We start from the raw sequence: 19,597 nt of genomic DNA on the forward strand, positions 1-19,597 counted from the left end.
CAAATGTTTTTTTTCAAAACTTTTTGTTTTCGAAAATAGTCACCAAATAGTCCCTTGGCCTCCACCCTCCCAAACACCCACCGTTTGGAGTGCTAATATTAAGACTGAGACATTGAGTTGAAGACCTTAGATTTACTGAGGCTTTTGACTACCACAAATCTACTCTTTAGTGAAAGGAATTGATTTGAGAATGTCCAAATCATAAGTAAAGTTTTCTAATGCACAAATATAGATCTTTTGATTATTAAAAGTATTGTTTTTGCTTCATTGTGGAGGATTTAGAGGCCTAAAAATATATAAATTAATTTTTTTAATGTAGATTGAGGTGACAAAAATATATGAATTATTTTTCATATAGCTTTGAGTTAAAATAATTATTATATAACTTCTAATTATAAGAGTATAAAGAAATATATATTATTTCTCTTATCTACACAGCTTCTAGTTATGCAAATAATATTTTTTCTTTCTTTCTTATTATGAAAATAACATTTCATATTATCATAGCTACAACCTTACAAAAGAGATTAGTTTTTATTTATTTTTTATTTTGTTAATGTTACCTAATTATTATGTTAGTTTCCTAAGTCCATATTCATTCCTAATTATTTTACCTTTTGAACAATTTTATTACAATATAATAAAATGCATAACTTTAAGTTATGAAATATTCTTTATACAACTTCTTGTTATACTAGTTTTATAAAATTATACAAAATTGTTAATTGATACTTTTATTGAGTAAAACTTTAGGTTATATGTCAAGCTTAGAAATTGTCTACATAAATTCATTGTATAGCTTTCCGTTGTGAGATACCATAATTATTATTTACATTAATAAGAACTAGTTAACAAATTATAACAATAAAAATAAAATATGACGATATACCATTTTTTAATATTTTTGTTTGAAGCAATAAAACCGCACATCTTCCTAGATAAGATGAAGTGTTTGAGGTAAGTAAGAATCTTGTAGATGAAATCCTAGGTATTGTTTTTTTAAGCCTAACTTCTGTGTTGATATTGTAGTACTATAAAAGTAATGAAAAAGCAGAGAGAAAAGAAAAAAAATGGAAAGAATTAGAAGGAGTGACTTCTCTCCTCATATGACTATTCGAAATTGTACTAATTAGTGCTTCATTTACAGGAATCATAGACGTAGTTAAATAAATAAAAATAATAATAAAAAGGAGGGTATTAACAAAGAAAACAGAAGAGGGGTGGGGGAGGAAGGCGGTGGTCATCTACCCTCTTATTATTGAATGTATTTGTTAATACATTTATAGCAATTCACAAGTATTCTCACCTATTTTGAATGCTATTTTAAAAATGAGGTTAGAGGTAGCTTTCCAAAATTAATTTCCAAAAATCAAAATATCAATTTTAAGGATATTTTAACTTCCACCAAAAAGGTGTCAGAAAATAAATAAAATAAAATAAAATGTAAAATAAATTTCAAAAGATGTGGTTTAGAAACAATTTATGTTCTCTATTAAAAAAAACATATGTTTAGAAATTGACAAATTTTTAATTTAAATTGACAAATTTTCTTGTTCAAAATGGTTTTTTGAAAATTTGTTCTAAACAAATATTTTCTAGCATTTTTTGGAGGTTGAACTACAAAATCATTTTTTTGGAGAATACTCCATAAACTATAGTACTGTATATAAATGCAAAGTAGCTTATTGAGAATAAGAGAGAAAAAATTATTCGACTTACAAATAGAATTTTGTTGGTGAAATATTAATTGATTTTCATTCTTAATTAGGACTGAAACTTGGACAGGTTGGTCAAGTTGATGACTAACCTGAGTTCAACCCAAATTAAGAAATAATCAATCTAAATTCAACCCAACCGAAACTCTAATTCGAGGTACTTAACCTAAGCCCAACCCAACACCATTTTTTTAAATTCGGCCTGAGTTTGGATTGTTTAAGTTAGACTCAAACAGATCAAGTTAGACTTAGGTTGGTCAATTCAAAATCTATCTATAAAATTATTTTAATGTATTTATATGAAAATTTAAATAACAAATAGGACAAAATTTCAAGATAGCAATTAAAGAATAAACATAAGTTATATATTTTCTTAATAAAATGAAAAAAATATATATGATATAATATAATTTGATATTTTTTCCTAAAAATAGAGAAAGAAAATGAATATTATTATACAAGATAAGATACATTATAAATATTATAAAAACATTAAATGAGGTTTGGGTTGTTCGAACCTTACCTGAACTCAACTTAAATTAAGCTCGAGTTGAAAAAATCTAACTCAAATCCAACCTGAGTATTGAAAATAATTGTCCAAGCCCACCCAAATGTCATGTTGGATTTGGATTGGATCAGGTTAGCCCGCCTAAGTTGCACTTGCATTCTTAATGATTGTTCTCAAAACTGTTTTTTGATAACTACTTTTGAAATTATTAGCAAAGAATCCCTTAATAACTTCTATATAAAGTATAAAAAAATTTTATGTAATTGCTACAAACTAATCTTTAAACAACAATCATTTTTAAAAATTGGATTAAATGAATTGAGGTACTAAAAAGCTTTTATCATGTCAAATTTTTAAAATACTAAAAACAATCCTTAAAACTATATGACAGATTTATACTTTTTGTATAAAAAAAAAATTATATTTTATATATTAGTTAACATGATTTTGTGTTTTAAAAAAAATAGGCAATGTGTTCAAACAACAACTAAGTAAATTAAAACTCAACAAAAAAAAAAAATCTAAAAATCAAACATACTCTTAAACCAATGTCAAGTTCGTGAGAAGAACTCATCAATCTAAATAAAACAAAATAAAGAAAATAATAAAGTCATGAAGTAAGAAATGTTGAGGCCTCGTGTCCTTAGTGATCCATGTAGTTGCCAAATGGATGAATGCACGATCTCAACCAGTATCGGTTCTTGATTCAGTCGTTCCACCTGCAAAAGGCATCCGGACGGGGTATCCGGACGCACCCTCCGATGGTTTTGTCAGCCATGGTTAAAGAGAGAGATAAATCAGTTGGCCTTTTATTAGGTATAGTAAGCTTACCTTCCCCTTTGTGTGAAGGTTTGTATATATAGTATCAGAAACTTTGCTCCCCTCTTTAATGGTGGGGAGATATTTTGTGTTGTCATGATGGACACTAGGTGGTGGCAGGGCCATCATCACCCTAAGGGCGGCTGATAGAGATCGTAGTAGGTGATCATGTGAAGTGATCGTGGGAAGTGACTTGTTGTCACTTCATCTTGTCCTTTCACTCTGCAGATGGCGAGATGTGGGTCATGGCAGGCTGTTGTGATAACGTGCAAGACTTGCTTTCCTCAGTCAATGATCCGGACAAACATACCCGGATAGTGTATGTCGATCGTCCGGATGCGCTGTGGCAGTCGTCCGGATGTTATATTTGTGAGTGTCGTGTGCCTCTCCTTGAGGGAGTCCGGATAGGAAAGGCGCGCCACGTGTACTCTTGGGGAAATCCGGATGAGAGTGATCCGGATGATAATGCGTGCCACGTGTCATAACGAGGTGTGTGGCACGTGTTATCAGGAGGAGGGGTCCCTACAATGCCCCCCTTTTTTAACTTGCCTATTTTGCTCGAGCAAAAATGGGCGGGTTAAAAAATAATTGAGTTTTTAAAACTGTGGCTACTTTTTGCGTTCATTGGGCCACGTGGCGAGCGGGGGTGAAGAGAGAGAGAGAAGCATTTATGATGAGCCGCCGACCGTGAGTATTCCCAGGCAGCATGTAATTTCAATGATAGCGTAGCTGATCATTTGGTATACCGAGGGGATGTCTCCCTATAAATAGCATACTGTGTCTTCTGTTGCATTTTTCCTACTGCGTTTTTTCTGAGAGTGTTTCTTCTTCTTCTTCCTTCTGCGTACCTTTGTTTTCTGAGTGAAGCCCTAGGGTTTTCTGCTGAAGATTTTCACGTCTTGACGTGACTGCATTGCGGTTTCGAACCCTTTTCTTCCATTTTGCACTTGGTACGTATATCTGCTCTTATCTTTTCCCGGTTGCGCTTTGGTTTTGTTGGTTTGCTTCTGGCTTGTTTGGGCGAGTGTCTTTGCGACTGAGTGCTTGTCAATGGTTTTTGAGGGTTTTTTTTTTTTTTTTTTATTGTGTTTTAGGGTTTCTGGTGCCCCCTGTGTTTTTTTGTGAGTTGGGGGTTTTTCTTTGGGGTAGAGTAAAGGATTCTGGAATGGGTATACTGGTGGTGCGAGGTTTTCTGAGAGTTGCTGTCGTTTAGGGTTTGTGGGGTTGGTTTGCTGTGTTTTTTACTGTTGGTACTTCCTTCATGCAGATTTTTATCGTGAAGCTGAAAAATGTCTGCGACCCAAGAAGCGACCTCTTCTGGCTCATCAGAAGGTGCCCGTGCTGAGAAATCTATTGACAAATTGAGTGTGAAGGAGTTCCGCAAACGTTTCTGTATTCCAAATGGTGTGCTCTTGGAATTTTTGGATGGGGAAGCCGTGTCTACTGAGAAAGTTGAAAGCAATGCTATCAATTTTGCCAAGGAGCAATTCAACGTTGGGCTCTGGTTCCCTCTGCCATCACTATTCAAGGAATTCCTTCACTTCACGCAGATTCCACCAGCCTACATCCACCCCAATACTGTCCGGGTTCTGATGGGATGCAGCGTCCTCAACCTGCTTTACAATTTGGACCTCTCGCTGTTGGAGATTCTCTTTGTCTACTCCCTCAAGAAGGGGAAGAATGACATATTCAGCATGGCTGCTAACCTGCCCTCTCTTCAACTGGTGACTGAGTTGCCGGATTCAACGAAGGGAGGAGCCAAGGGCCATGTGTTGGTCCGGGGTATCTGGGCTGGTCTTCAGGGGCATCCGGAGAGGCCATTTTCCCCAAACCATTCCCTAAAGCTTCCGAGTAAGTCAGCTTGCGGGTCTTGTCCGGCATTCATATTGTTGTATGGGTTGGGAGGTTTACCACTTGGCCTAATATCTTGGTTTTGCTGATAATGCAGGTCCGGACAAGAGGGGTCGCGTAGTCGAGTGGGTAGAAAAAGCGTCGTTCCTTCGGCTAAACAAGTTGTTTGAGGTTTCCGCCGCTGAGAGGCAGTATGAGACGCTGCTCACTACACGAAACCTGTCAGCCGTTGTCAGGGAGTCCCAGGAGTATGTCGTCAACATTCTCTCCAGGAAGCTGCCAAAGAAGGTAGTACCTGGGGAGCATTACGTTCTGAAAGACCTCCCTTTTCTACAAGGAGGTGCAAAAGGCAGATGCCCAGAAATGTCACGCACTCCTTGACGATCGGGAGAAGAGGAAAAAGGAAGGAACCTTGCGGAAGGCTCCTGGCAAAAAACGGTCTGCGTCCTCTGCTCCCGTTGGCGCTCCAGCAAAGAAGAAAAAGAAGACTTCAAATAAGGGGAAGAAAGTGAAACTCCCCACTCCTCCTAAGGAGTTTGTGCGCCCTCCTATCACTTATGAGAAGGAGGTAACAATAAAGGAGCCGGAGAATCCTCTTCCGCCCTCTATCTCGAGTGGTCCCGGACATGTCGCGAGTTTAAACCACTCGGGGCCCTCCTTGTCTGCGGCTGCCCGCTTGGCTATTTTGGCTGAAGAAGCTGCGTCAATAAATACACCCGACTCTCCCCATCCGGATGAAGATGCAGGCGAGGCCGTTCGTGCGGATGCATCACTTCCTATGGCGACCCCAATGGAGGAAATGGGGGCAGAAAGCCAGGGAGCTTCCTGCGAGCCAAGCCCTCTTGCACTCGTACCGATGAAGGGGTCAGCCTCAAGGTGGTCGCATTCGGCGCATAACTTAAACTCCGGACTCATCGGGAGGCTTCAAGATCGATTCCAGGAAACCATCGAAGTTAGTTGTTCATCCGTCCTGGATGATCATTCAGAGGAGAGCGAGACGGAGATGGCAACTGAGACCCCAGCCGTCCCGGTGGTGGTCCCGGATGAGGGTGTGCCCTAAGAGACCCATCCGGCTGTAAATGAGGGGGCCCCGGATCCGGAGGAAGAGTTACTCTCTAACGCCTCATTAGGGGGAGATCCTGTTGATGATGCGGCTTGCATCTCCACTAGCCCTTTTAGCTATGCGGAGTTGGAAGAGAAGATGAAACAGATTCCACCCGGCTCGACCACTGCCATGCCTTCAGCAAAGATGTTCGAAGTGGTGGAAACGGTATAATGTATTTCTTGATTGTCTTTTGTCATATTGGTGTGTTTATGGTATGGTTTGTAACTCTGATTTTCTTGTTTGTGTGTTTGTCTACAGCTGGTGAGCGGTCTACGCGGCATGGTTCAACAACACGATCTATTCACTGACCTGCTGCGGACCGCTGATTACATGAAGGTTTTTGCCTCTCAGGGCAAAAACAGTGAAAATCAGCTGCGCTTGAGACTGGAAGAAGCTGAAGCCAGTTTATCCACCACTCGGGGGGATAATAAGGCTCTCCGGGCGGATTTAGCTGAGGCGAGGAGCCGGGAGGAGTCGATGGATGCCTGCTTGCACGAGGCAGAGAATGATGTGGCTCTCCTGAGGGAGGAGGTGAGGCAACTCCGGACAGAGGTATCTATTGAGAAGAAACAGAAGGAAGATTTGCAGCTGCGTTTAACAGCGCAAAAAGAAGAGCTAGAGGGTGAGTTTGCTGCAGAGAGGGAGGAGCTTGAGGCGGACTACCAGAAGCAAGTTGATGATATGTTCTTCTTCGGCTACCGTTGCTGTATGAAGAAACATGGCATTAAGCGGGATGTCCCTTCAATTCCTCCGGGTGAAGAAAAGAAGCTCCTTGACAAGCCTGCTCCCTGATAGCTTTCTTTTTGTAATCTTTTGCTGCTATTTTCTTTCTGTATCTTGTAGTCCGGAGGACCCTTTGTACATAACTTCACAAATATCAATAAAACATACATTTTTGACATTTGTACTTGTCTCTTTCTTTTATTGATAATACTATTTTAAATTCGACACATTTCATGGTCTGAGTAATGGAGTTCCGTCTAGCTTTTGTAGATGATAAGCTCCACTTTCACTTGACTTAGATACTATATAGGGTTCTTCCCAGTTGGCTTGGAATTTTCCTGCTCCTGTTTCAGCAGTATTTTCAAAAACTTTTCTAAGTACCAACGTACCATTTTTGAAGCTTCTGGGTCTTACTTTGCGATTGTAATGAGCGGATGCCCTTTGTTGATAGTTTGTCATTCGAATGGTTGCGCTTTCCCTTACTTCATCTGCCCAGTCCAAGTTTCTTCCTATCTCCGTGTTTGCATCATCCTGTTTTACTGCCTCAGTCCGGATAGTGGGTAACCCTATTTCGGTAGGAATAACTGCATCCATTCCGTATGTGAGGGCGAAGGGAGTGTTTCCAGTCGGCCGCCCGGGTGTGGTTCGATAGGCCCACAGGACGCCGGGTAACTCTTCTACCCATTTTCCTTTGGCTTGTTCAAGCCTTTTCTTTAAGGCAATGATTAGCATTTTGTTTGTGGCTTCTGTTTGCCCGTTACTTTGAGGATAACGCGGTGTGGAGTATGAATTCTGGATATTCAGTTCCGAACAGAAATTCCGGAATGCAATGCTATCAAATTGTGGACCGTTGTCGGCTATAATGGTTTGAGGGATTCCAAAGCGGCAGATGATGTTTTTCCATACGAATTTGGTGACATCTTTGTCTTTGATGCTTGCATATGCTTCAGCTTCCACCCATTTACTGAAGTAGTCCGTGGCGACGAGCAGAAATTTCTTTTGGGCTGGTGCGGCTGGGAGGGGTCCCACTATGTCCATACCCCACTACGCGAAGGGTCATGGGCTTGATACTGGTTTCAATGTTTCTAATGGCATATGTGGAATGAGAGCATACCTTTGACATTTATCACATTTTTTAAAATATGCTGTCGCATCCTTCTTCATTATGGGCCAATAATATCCTTGCAAATGGGCTCTATGTGCCAGAGACCGTCCTCCTGAATGATTTCCGCATATTCCCTCGTGCAACTCAGTTAACACATACTGGGCCTCTGAGTGACGTAGGCACCGAAGGTAGGGTCCTGTGAAGGATCGCTTATACAAGTGCCCCCCAATTAGGGTGAAACGGACAACTTGTACCCGGGCCTTGTGTGCTTGTTTGAGATCTTCGGGCAAAATACCTGTTCGGAGGTATTCTGTGATGTTGTTCGTTCATTCTTGATCGTCTGCTTGGCTTGCCTCAATGGTGTTGCAAGTGGAGGTTTCTGCAACAGAATGGTTGGTTTGCACATGTATAGGCAACAATATGGCTTCTTTGATGGGGAGGGAGGCAGCGATGCCTGCCAGGGCGTCGGCACGTCCATTTTCAGTTCTTCTGATTTTTTCGATTATCCATTCGGTGAATCGATGTAAGGTGTCCCTTACTTTAGTTAGATATCGCGCCATGCGCGCATCCTTGGCCTCGTATTCCTTCTGGACATGTCTTACTACGAGTTGTGAATCACTATAAACCCGGAGCTTGGAGACAGATAGGGCCAGAGCGAGGTCCAATCCGAATAAGATGGCCTCATATTCTGCTTCATTGTTGGAAGTAGGGAATCCTAGCCGGATGGCTTGCTCCAGGTGTTCCCCTGTTGGAGACTGTAGTAGAAGCCCGACTCCGGACCTAGATGATCGTGAGGCTCCATCAACTCGCAAAGTCCACCACTCTTTTTCACTTGATTCCTGGTGTTGGCTAGGCTTTCGGGAATATTCTAGCATGAAGTCAGCCATTACTTGGCCTTTCATGGACAATCTGGGTTGGAATTCGATTCCAAACTCGCTCAATTCGATAGCCCATTGCAACATTCTCCCAATTAAGTCTGGTTTGTGTAGAATGTTAAGAAGGGGTTGGTCGGTCAGTACGATCACTGGGTGGGCTTGGAAATAGGGGCGGAGCTTCTGGGCAGTGCTTCGAAGGGCTAAGGCTGTTAGCTCCATTTTTGAATACCTGGTTTCTACGTCCGCCAATGCTCTGCTGACGTAGTAGATAGGTTTCTGCTCCTTAGGTGAGGGACAGCGGAATAGAATAGCGCTGATTGTCCACTCCGACACAGCAAGATACATGTATAATTTTTCTTTTGGAATGGGGTTGCTCAGGATGGGTGGCTGCATAAGACAGTGTTTAATTTTTTCAAAAGCGTTCTGACAGTTGTTCGTCCATCCGTTTGTTCCAGCTTTTCGTATTGCCAAGAAGAAGGGTCGCAATTCATCAGTGAAGCGGGCTATAAAACGCCCTAGCGCGACGAGTTTGCCTATGAGGCGTTGTAACTCCTTCTTGTTCCTGGGTGGTGGTGTTTCTATGACCGCCTTGACTTGATCCGGACTGACCTCTATGCCCCTTTGGCTGACCATGAACCCCAAGAATTTGCCAGCGCTTACGCCAAAGGTGCATTTAGAAGGATTCAGCTTCATGCCATATTTCCTCAAGAGGTGAAAAACTTCTTGTAAGTGAAGAAGATGCTCGTCTTGGGTTTTGCTTTTAACCACGATATCATCAATATATACCTCTACCATGTGGCCTATCAGAGGTTTGAAGATCTTTGTCATCAATCTTTGATAAGTGGCGCCAACGTTTTTGAGCCTGAATGGCATGACTTTGTAGCAATAAAGGCCGTGTGGGGTTATGAATGTTGTTTTTTCCTCGTCAACCGGGGACATAGGAATCTGATGATATCCAGAAAAGGCATCCAAGAAAGAGAGCATCCCTTGCCCAGCAGTAGAATCCACGATTTGATCTATTCGTGGCAAAGGGAAACTGTCTTTTGGACATGCATTATTGAGATTGGTGTAATCGACGCACACCCTCCATTTTCCTTCTTTTTTAGGTACCACCACTACGTTCGCCAACCAGTCCGGATAATCTATTTCTCTGATGAATCCAGCTTCTAGCAATTTGTCAATCTCAATCCGGATGATTTTTTGTCTGTCCGAGTGGAAACATTCCTCTGTCGGATGGGTCTGGTTGTTGGCAAGACGTTAAGTTTATGGGAGGTAATTGAGGGATCAATTCCCTTCATATCAGAATGTGCCCATGCGAAGATGTCATAGTTTTGTCTAAGGGCATTCTACATGTTCTGGGTCTCTTCTGGCGTCATGAGGGAACTGATGTTCGTGAGGTGAGCATTTTCCTTCGAAATTTGAATTGTTTGTAAGGGATCTGCTGCCAGGGGATCTTTGTCCACCGGACCCAATAATTGCTATTGGTCATGTGCATTGCTAGGCTCAGGGAGGGATGCATCCTCCAGGCTGGTCCCTGCTTCTCGTGCTATCTGGTAGCATTGGCGAGCGGCTAACTGGCTGCCATATAAATCAACTTGCCCATCGTTGGTGAGGAAACTCACCATTTGATGATATGTGGAGGGGATGGCTTTCATGTAGTATAGCCATGTGCGCCCCAAGATGATATTGAAGGGTGATACCACCGAGAATTATACGTTGAGAGTGACTGGGTCTGCTTGGACCGGCAGTACAATGTCTCCCAAGGATGTAGTTGACAACCCGTTGAATCCGGATAGGATTCGTCCGGGGTTTTCAAGGCCTGTGAGACTGTGTCCCATGTGGCTAACGACCGATGCTTGTACAAGATCGGTCGAGCTTCCAGGGTCAACCAAGATGCGTCTCACATCGAAGTCTCCTATTTCCAGGGACAAGATGAGGGTGTCGCGATGTGGCTGCAGTGTCCGGGTGGGGTCTACTGGTGGGAAAATGATTGTCCCATCTATGGGGCGAGGGCCCCCTCTAGTTAACCCAGGCCGGATGGAGTTGATATGTTCGCGTATTGATGCGGCCCGCAACAATTTCTGCCTCTTTCGTTTGGAGTCATATTCTTCGTCAGATGGGCCTCCGTTAATGTAGTTTATAACGGCCTTGGTGGCAGCTGGGGCTTTGGGGGCTCCAGAGTTGTGATTTTGAGAATGTCCCGCCTTAATGAGCCTTTCGACCAAATAATGGAGGCACCAGCATGTCTTCGTTGTGTGACCGTGTTCCTTGTGGAAGGCACACCTCTTGCTATGATCTCTTTTGGATGGGTCCATTCCTTGGGGTCTGGGCCACCTGAAGTCGGACAAGCCTTGGATCATAGGCAGAAGTTTTTCATATGATATGGAAAGAGGCGTGAGGGGCAGCCTGTCTGGGCAACTTGGCCCTTCCTACCTTCGAGCGGACGGCCTTGGTCGGTCCGGAGGTTTAGCATTTCTTTCCGTGCCACCTCTAGATGCCTATCCGGCAACCAAGACTTGATGGTGGCTGCCCGTACGTCATCTTCGAGCATCGAGTATTTGTTGGCACGTTTGAACAAGTCATCCATCGTTTAGGAGGTTTTTTGGCTAGTGATTCGAAAAATTGAGTGTCTGGACAGATGCTTCGCTTGAAGATCTACAGGACAGCATCCATGCTGCAAGCGTCTACCTGAAGTACAGCCTGACCAAATCGCTTCACGAACTCCCTTAAGGATTCGTTATCTTGCATTTTTATGTTTTGTAGAGTGCTAATGTTCTGCTTGTGTCGGGCGGAGCACAAGTATTGTCCCACGAAAGCTTCGGACAAGTCTCTGAAATTGCCAACAGAGTTGGGAGGTAGGCGATGAAACCATGTGAGGGCCTGCCCTTGTAGGCTGGCGGGAAATACTTTGCACAGCAGTGCGTCGTTGCCAATATCGAGCATCATAAGCTGTCGATAATGCATATATGGTCGAAGGGGTCGCTAGACCCATCGTATGTGGAAAATTTTGGTACGAGGAATCCCCTTGGGGGCTCGTAATGAATGATATGAGAGCAGAAAGGCGTGGAGAGCATGTCGTCCAGCCTTTTGCTGATGGAACCAATTGGTGGCTCGCTTAGGAGGTTTCTTCCATCTTGTCGTACCACTAGGTGTGAGTGAACGTTCCGCACCACGGGGGTCACGGTGCGGGAGCACGTTCTGCGCCACGAGAGTGACCATAGGGTCGGGGCGCGTTGCCCCGGTTGTGGCTACTGGTGGCCTTGGTCTCCCAGGCCCTTGTGGGCCTAGTCTTGCGCACATTGAATTTGACAACTACGATCTTCTATCGCGTTGTCATTTTGCTGAAAAATGAGTAGAGTCTGAGCTTTCCTCACGGAGAGCTTGAGGCATGGGAGTGTGTGGCTCGTGTGGCCTCACGTTGCATGCTTCTAGGATAACTCCTATTGTCCCAGGATATATTGATTCTGGTTCTGGCCTTGAGTTTGCTACTTGGCCCCTTGAACGCTGACGACGACGAGGCCCTGATGTTGAAGCCTGGATACATAGTACCACGTTTTCTTCTCTTAATATTTTTGTCTCCTAGAGGAGAGCTTTCAGTTGTCGTTTGCTTGCCAACTGTCTTCTTTCGATGGCTTGGCGCCATTCAGAATTATCTTCCTCTCTCCTACCAGATGAACGGCTTTGGGAAGGTGTGGCCATCTTTACTAGTGACTGAATCAGTGATAAAATTTCCCACAGATGGCGCCAATGTTGAGGCCTCGCGTCCCTAGTGATCCACGTAGTTGCCAAATGGATGAACGCACGATCTCAACCAGTATAGGTTCTTGATTCAGTCGTTCCACCTGCAAAAGGCATCTGGACGGGGTATCCGGACGCACCCTCCGATGGTTTTGTCAGCCATGGTTAAAGAGAGAGATAAATCAGTTGGCCTTTTATTAGGTATAGTAAGCTTACCTTCCCCTTTGTGTGAAGGTTTGTATATATAGTATTAGAAGCTTTGTTCCTCTCTTTAATGGTGGGAAGATATTTTGTGTTGTCATGATGGACACTAGGTGGTGGCAGGGCCATCATCACCCTAAGGGCGGCTAATAGAGATCGTAGTAGGTGATCATGTGAAGTGATCGTGGGAAGTGACTTGTTGTCACTTCATCTTGTCCTTTCACTCTGCAGATGGCGAGATGTGGGTCATGGCAGGCTGTTGTGATAACGTGCAAGACTTGCTTTCCTCAGTCAATGATCCGGACAAACATACCCGGATAGTGTATGTCGATCGTCCGGATGCGCTGTGGCAGTCGTCCGGATGTTATATTTGTGAGTGTCGTGTGCCTCTCCTTGAGGGAGTCCGGATAGGAAAGGCGCGCCACGTGTACTCTTGGGGAAATCCGGATGAGAGTGATCCGGATGATAATGCGTGCCACGTGTCATAACGAGGTGTGTGGCACGTGTTATCAGGAGGAGGGGTCCCTACAAGAAATACACCTATGTCAAAACTAAAGTAGCAACTAAGCTAGGAATGGGCCAAATACGGTGACCGACTAGGAGGAGAAATGGGAAATATATGTAAGGGACTTGCAGAAGAAAAAGACACGGGTTGGGAGATGAGGCGGCTAGCAGAAAGAGAAGAAAAGAGAGGTCATGTTTATGAAAGCATGATACTTTTTTCATGATCATAAGGAGAAGAATATAATGGAGAAGTAACATTACATTGTAGCAGGTCAGGGCAGGGTGCCTAAATACCATACTCTAGCTGAGTTGGGGTCCTGTTATTCATTTTGTCCTAAACCCACCTTTATCCCATCTATGTGGTATCCAAACTAACTCTAATGGGATTAGGACAGAATAGGAGAGGTTACCTGAAAAACCTGTCTTCCCTAGATTTTTCTTCACCTCAATATATCTAATCATACTGCTCATATGTAGCTAACATATGACAACTGCCAGATTCTTGGTCCTCTTTGATAAGATAAATCTATTTCGATCATATTTTTCTAAAAAAACAAAAACAAAAACAAAAATAAAAAATAAAAAGAAAAATGAAAAAATAAAAAGGAAAAATATTATGAAGTATTTAAAAATGAAAGAATAAAACTTACTGGCTGCATTTATAGCAATGGCAGCTGGTCTTGGCTGTTGGAGAAGCGCACCTCCATAACTTTTGGTGGGAATGCTTGTGACCTGTTAAATATTATAAGTAATATTTGAGTGGCTTTGTCAATCCATAATAATTATCAATTAGTAATTGGATGGCATTGCCAATCCATAGGAAATTAAATGAGCAAGTTGGGTGGCTATGCCAACCTTTAGAAATTTAAATGAGTAAATGGGTGATAGTGCTAATCTACAAAAAATAAAAGTATAGTTGGAGGACTATATCAATCTACAGAAAATAAAGTGGCAAGAAAAAAAGAAAAAAAATACCCAATTTACATGGTAAAAGCCTCAAAATGAGGGAACCTCTATAGGGCAAAGCCGAGAAAAGAATCCACTATGTGATAAAATTGGGACAAAATATTACTCAAGTATTGCCTTTACTTGAGTTTCACACACCCTAGGATATGCTCACAATCCTCACAATTTTATCATTCAGTACTCTTTCTCTATGGAGCACTAATTTTTCTCTTTTGCACTCTCCTTGGTGTGATACCCGTAACTCTTTTCTCACTTTTCTGCACAACTCTCTATGGTTGGAAGTTTCTATATGAAAAATGATCCCTAGCAACTTGTATTTATAGGCAATTTTTGAAGGCCAAAGATGACCTCCATTGGTGGGAATTTAGGCGGTTTTTAATTGGAAGAAAAAACAACAATATTTTACTAGCGTGAAAAAGCGCTTGGGCGGTGGCAGTTGTAGAAGAATTTGAAGAGAAAAAATGACAACAATTTTGGTTTCTCAAGAAAGAGAAAAGCATGGCTACCTACCATAGTTATAATGGGGATTGACCCTACCAAATCTCCCCTTCTAGACCCATGCATCAATTGAAGGTGGGAAATCTCCTAACTTCTAGTAGGAGCCCATGCTGGCATTCCTGACACATTGTGCAAGTTTTTCTTTTGTAACAACCTTCGTCATCATATCAATAGTATTCTTATTTATGTGGATCTTTCTTACTTGGAATAGACTTTCTAATCCAGTAATATCTCACATCTATGTGTTTTGTCCTTGCATGGTACATAGTGTTCTTGCTTAAGTCTATAGCACTTTAACTATTGCAATATCCTATGTAGTCTTGCTATCTCAAACCCAGTTCCTGAAGAAACCGTTTTATCCAAAGCATTTGTTTCCTAGTTTCAGTAGTTGCTATGTACTTTGCCTCTGTAGTAGATAATGAAACACACTTTTGTAACTTTGACTACCATGATATACCTCCCCCTACAAATGTAAATAAGTACCTAGAAGTAGATTTTTTACTATCTAGATCTCCAATCATATCAGAATATGTATACCTTCAAGAAATGGTTTTGATCCTCCAAAGCTTAAACATACCTTTGAGGTTCCCCTAAGATATCTGAATATCCATTTCACCGCTTCCCAATGTGTCTTACCAGGATTTGCTAGAAATTTGCTCACGACTCCTACTGCATGAGAAATATCTGGACATGTACACACCATAACATACATCAAACTTCCTACTGCCAATGAATACAGAATGACTGACATTTCATTTTATTTTTCTCTGTAGATGGACAAGACTTCTTGCTTAATTTGAAAGGTCCAACAAGTGGACTAGAGACTGGCTTTGAATATTTCATATTGAACCTTTCTAGCATTCATTCAATATATCTCTCTCGTTATAGCCCCAGTTTGCCCACCTTCTTATCTTGTAGAATCTCCATCCCCAAGATATGCTTTGCAGTACCCAAATCCTTCATGTCAAATGTCTTTGACAATTCCCTTTTTAATTTTCGGATCATGTTTGCATCTTGTCCTATAATCAACATATCATCAACATATAATAAGAGAATGATGAATTTACTATTAAGGAATTTCTAGATATATACACATGGATTTAAAACTATTCTCTTGTACTCCTAACTCATCATGAAAGAGTCAAATCTCTTGTACCATTATTGTGTCGCCTGTTTTAGTCCATACATGATTTTCTTTAACCTACTAACCATGTTCTCCTTCCCTTTAACCTTGAAGCCTTCTGGTTACTCCATAAAGATCTCTTCATCAAGATCATCATGCACAAATGCAGTCTTCGCGTCGAGTTGCTATAATTCAAGATTCATATGTGCTGCTAATCCTAGTATAACTCGAACTGAACATATTTTTACAATAGGTGAAAATATTTCATCAAAGTCAATACCTTGCTTTTGATTAAATCCTTTCGCCACTAATCAAGCCTTGTACTTTAGCAACTTCTCATCGTCTTTCTTCAGTTTGAACACTTATTTGTTCTTGAGTGCTTTACTCCTCTTTGGTAGTTCTATCAACTCGTATGTGTCGTTCTTCCGCAAGGATTTCATCTCTTCTTGCATGGATTTTATCCAACAATCTTTGTCTTTGTGAGACTGGACTTCCTGGAAGCTATCAGGTTCCCCCTCATCAGTAATTAAAATATACTCAGAACTGGGATATCTTATAAATGGTCAATGTTCTCTGGTAGTTCATCTCAATTGAGGTCCTTCTTTTGGTGGAGGGGTCTACTCCCCCTGATCAGTACCTCCTGTATTATTATCATCTACATTTTCCTTATCCCCAATGGTTGATTCTTCAATGTCTATCCCTTGTTATGATTCTGTCATATTTATTTCAGCTGTAGCACCCTCTAATGAAGTCTGTCTTGATGTTAAATTTGCAACACCTTCATATGTGAATTTTGCACCACCCATATTTTTCTCCATATCTTCAATGGTCACATGTTCATGAAACATGATGTCCTTGCTTCTGACTATCTTCTACTTTTTTGGATCCCATAGCCTATAGTCGAATTCCTCATCCCCATATTCAATAAAGATGCAAGGAATTGCTTTATTATCAAGCTTTGATCTTTGCTCCTTAGGTACATGCATAAATGTTTTGCATCCAAACACCTTCAAGTGAGAGTATGAGACATTTTTTCCAATCCAAACTCTCTCAGGAATATCAAAGTCCAAAGGAACCGATGGTGATATATTAATTAGATAAATGGTGGTGTTGATAGCTTCACCCTAAAATGACTTAAGAAGTTTACCCATTTTCAAAATACATCAGACTCTTCCCACAATAGTCTGATTCATCCATTCAGCAACGTCGTTGTGCTGTGGCATACCAGGAACCGTCTTCTTATGCCCGATTCCATGTTTTGAGCAATATTCTTTAAATTCTCTAGAGATGTACTCTCCACCATGATTTGTTTGAAGAAGCTTTAGTGGATTTCCCATCTCTTTCCCTACCATGGAATGAAATTGTTGAAAATACTAGAATACTTGATTTTTTTGTACACATCAGGTATACCCACGTCTTTTGTGAAATGTCGTCAATAAAAGTAACAAAGTATTTGTTACCACCCAACAAGTTTACTTCCATGGGTTCGCAAACATCAGAATACAATAATTCCAATTTCTCCATTTTTCTATTCGAATTCCTCTAGAATGAAGCTTTATGATGCTTTCCAAATAGACAATAGTCATAAGGGTTGATGATTTGCCTTTGACCATAGGAATGAAGGACTATTTGTCCAAAAGTTGTAGTCCCTTCTCCCTCATATGCACCAATTGTTTGTGCCATAAATTTGGAGAAACATCATCCTCAATTGCATTTAGTTGACCTCCACACATCTTCACGTGTGTTTTGTACAATGAGGAATATAATTTGCCTGATGCCACCACCAAAGATCCCTTAGTGAGTTTCCAATTGTCGTTGCTAATAAAGTGGTTATATCCATCCTTGTCTAGCATATGTACATAAATCAGGTTCAAATACAGATCTAGAATGTGTTGCACATCTTTCAATGTTAATGTGCACTCTATACTTGTCTGTATGCAGATGCCACCAATCCCCATGATTTGAGAAACACTTGTGTTTCCCATTTTCACAATATCGAAGTCTCCCACTTTGTATGTGGAGAAATATTCTCTTTTTGGGACATAATGATATGATGCTTTTGAGTCCACTATCCACTTGTCATCTTGATTTACCACATGACTACAATCTTCTTGGTTGTAGAATAAGGTCACCTCATTGTCACTGGTAGAGGTGGTAGCAATGGTATTTCCGTTGTCTGTTTACTTTTGGTTCTTATCTATTCCCCATTTCAAGAATTTACAATTCCTTTTCATGTGGCCTAGTTTACCACAACGATAACATTTTATCTTCTCTCTAGACTTGGATTTGTTTCTTTATTTGTTTTTCCCATAAGGTCCTTTGCTTCTACTTCTATCCCTGTTCTCCATGACAAGGGCATGTGTCATCGCCCACCAAATCCTTCCTTCAAATTTCCTCATTAAATAGGTTATTTCTAACCATACCCAATGTGACTTTTCCTTCTAGGGTTGAACTGAATAATAGGCATGCCTAGGTCTCATCATCAAGAAAAAGGCTTACAACAGATGATTGATCGATCAGACTTTCAAAATCATTCAAATGTTTAGCAATTGATCGTTCCTCCTTTAGCTTTAAATTCATCAACTTTTACTTCAAGAAAATTTTTGCTTGTGCGTTCTTTGTCTCATACATGCTCTCCAAATTCTTCCAAAGAGTGTGGGGATCTGTCTATTTGGCAACATGGTTGTAGAGTAATATCCACCCACTGGCAAATAACACCCAGTGTCTCATTCTTTAATTTCTTCTAATCTGCATCTGGTATTTCACTTGGCTTGGCATTATCTCCCTCAATAGGATCATATAAATGCTTGCAATTGAGGATATCCTCCATCATGGATTTCCATAATGAGTAATTTGTAGCCGTCAATTTAATCATGGGACCCAAATAATTTTCAACCATGATTCCACCCGAGCTTGAACTTCCAAACCATACTTTGATACCAATTGTTGGGAATGCGTGTGACATGTTAAATATTACAACAAGTAATATTTGGGTAATTTTGTCAATCCACAATAATTATCAATTAGTAATTGGGTGGCAATGTCAATCCACAGGAAATTAAATGAGCAAGTTGGGTAGCTATCCCAACCTTCAGAAATTTAAATAAGTAAATCGGAGATGGTGTCGATTCACAAAAAATAAAAGTGTAGGTGGATGGTTGTGCCAATTTATAGAAAATAAAGTGGTAAGAAAAAAAAACCCAATTTACAAGGTAAAACCCTCAAAATGAGGGAAACCTCTATGAGCAAAACCGAGAAAAGAATCCACTATGCGATAAAATTGGAACAAAATATTACTCAAGTATTGTCCTTACTTGAGTTTCACACACCCTAGGATATGCTCACAATCCTCACAATTTTATCATTCAGTACTTTCTCTATGTGGAGCACTAATTTTTCTCTCCCACACTCTTCCTGGTGTGATACTCGTCACTTTTTTCACTTTTCTGCAGAACTCTATATGGTTGGAAGTTTCCATATGAAAAAAAATGATCCCTGGCAGCCTGTATTTGTAGGCAATTTTTGAAAGCCGAAGATGGGCTCCTTTGGGGGGGAATTTAGGCGGTTTTTAATTGGAAGAAAAACCGCAAACATTTAACTGCCGTGAAAAGGGGCTTGGGCGGTGGCGGCTGCAGAAGAATTTGAAGAGAAGAAAATGCAACAATTTTGGTTTCTCAAGAAAGAGAAAAGCATGGCTGCCTGCCATAGTTATAATGGGGTTGGACCCCACCACCTTCCACTCGTAAACTCACCCCACGTTCTTCCTTTGGTATTTCGAGGACGATAACCACCACAAGAACAATTCTTCCAGCATCTAACCCAACAATCGCTAAGAGTCACGCTGGAATTATTCTCGTACGTTGTAA

The 19,597-nt window shown here is 41.2% G+C and overlaps 1 protein-coding gene across 1 annotated transcript in view; it reads right to left on the bottom strand.

Annotated features, from left to right (window-relative positions):
• LOC100853375 (G-type lectin S-receptor-like serine/threonine-protein kinase At1g67520) overlaps nucleotides 1–19,597 on the bottom strand; it is a 53,181-nt gene that overhangs the window by 26,727 nt on the left and 6,857 nt on the right. The window contains exon 3 of the mRNA XM_059737704.1: nucleotides 13,795–13,876. Within this exon, the coding sequence (XP_059593687.1) occupies nucleotides 13,795–13,876 (82 nt within the window). The remainder of the gene's footprint in view (nucleotides 1–13,794; nucleotides 13,877–19,597) is intronic.

Source organism: Vitis vinifera, chromosome 7 (assembly GCF_030704535.1).
Source record: "Vitis vinifera cultivar Pinot Noir 40024 chromosome 7, ASM3070453v1".
Lineage (NCBI taxonomy): Eukaryota > Viridiplantae > Streptophyta > Magnoliopsida > Vitales > Vitaceae > Vitis > Vitis vinifera.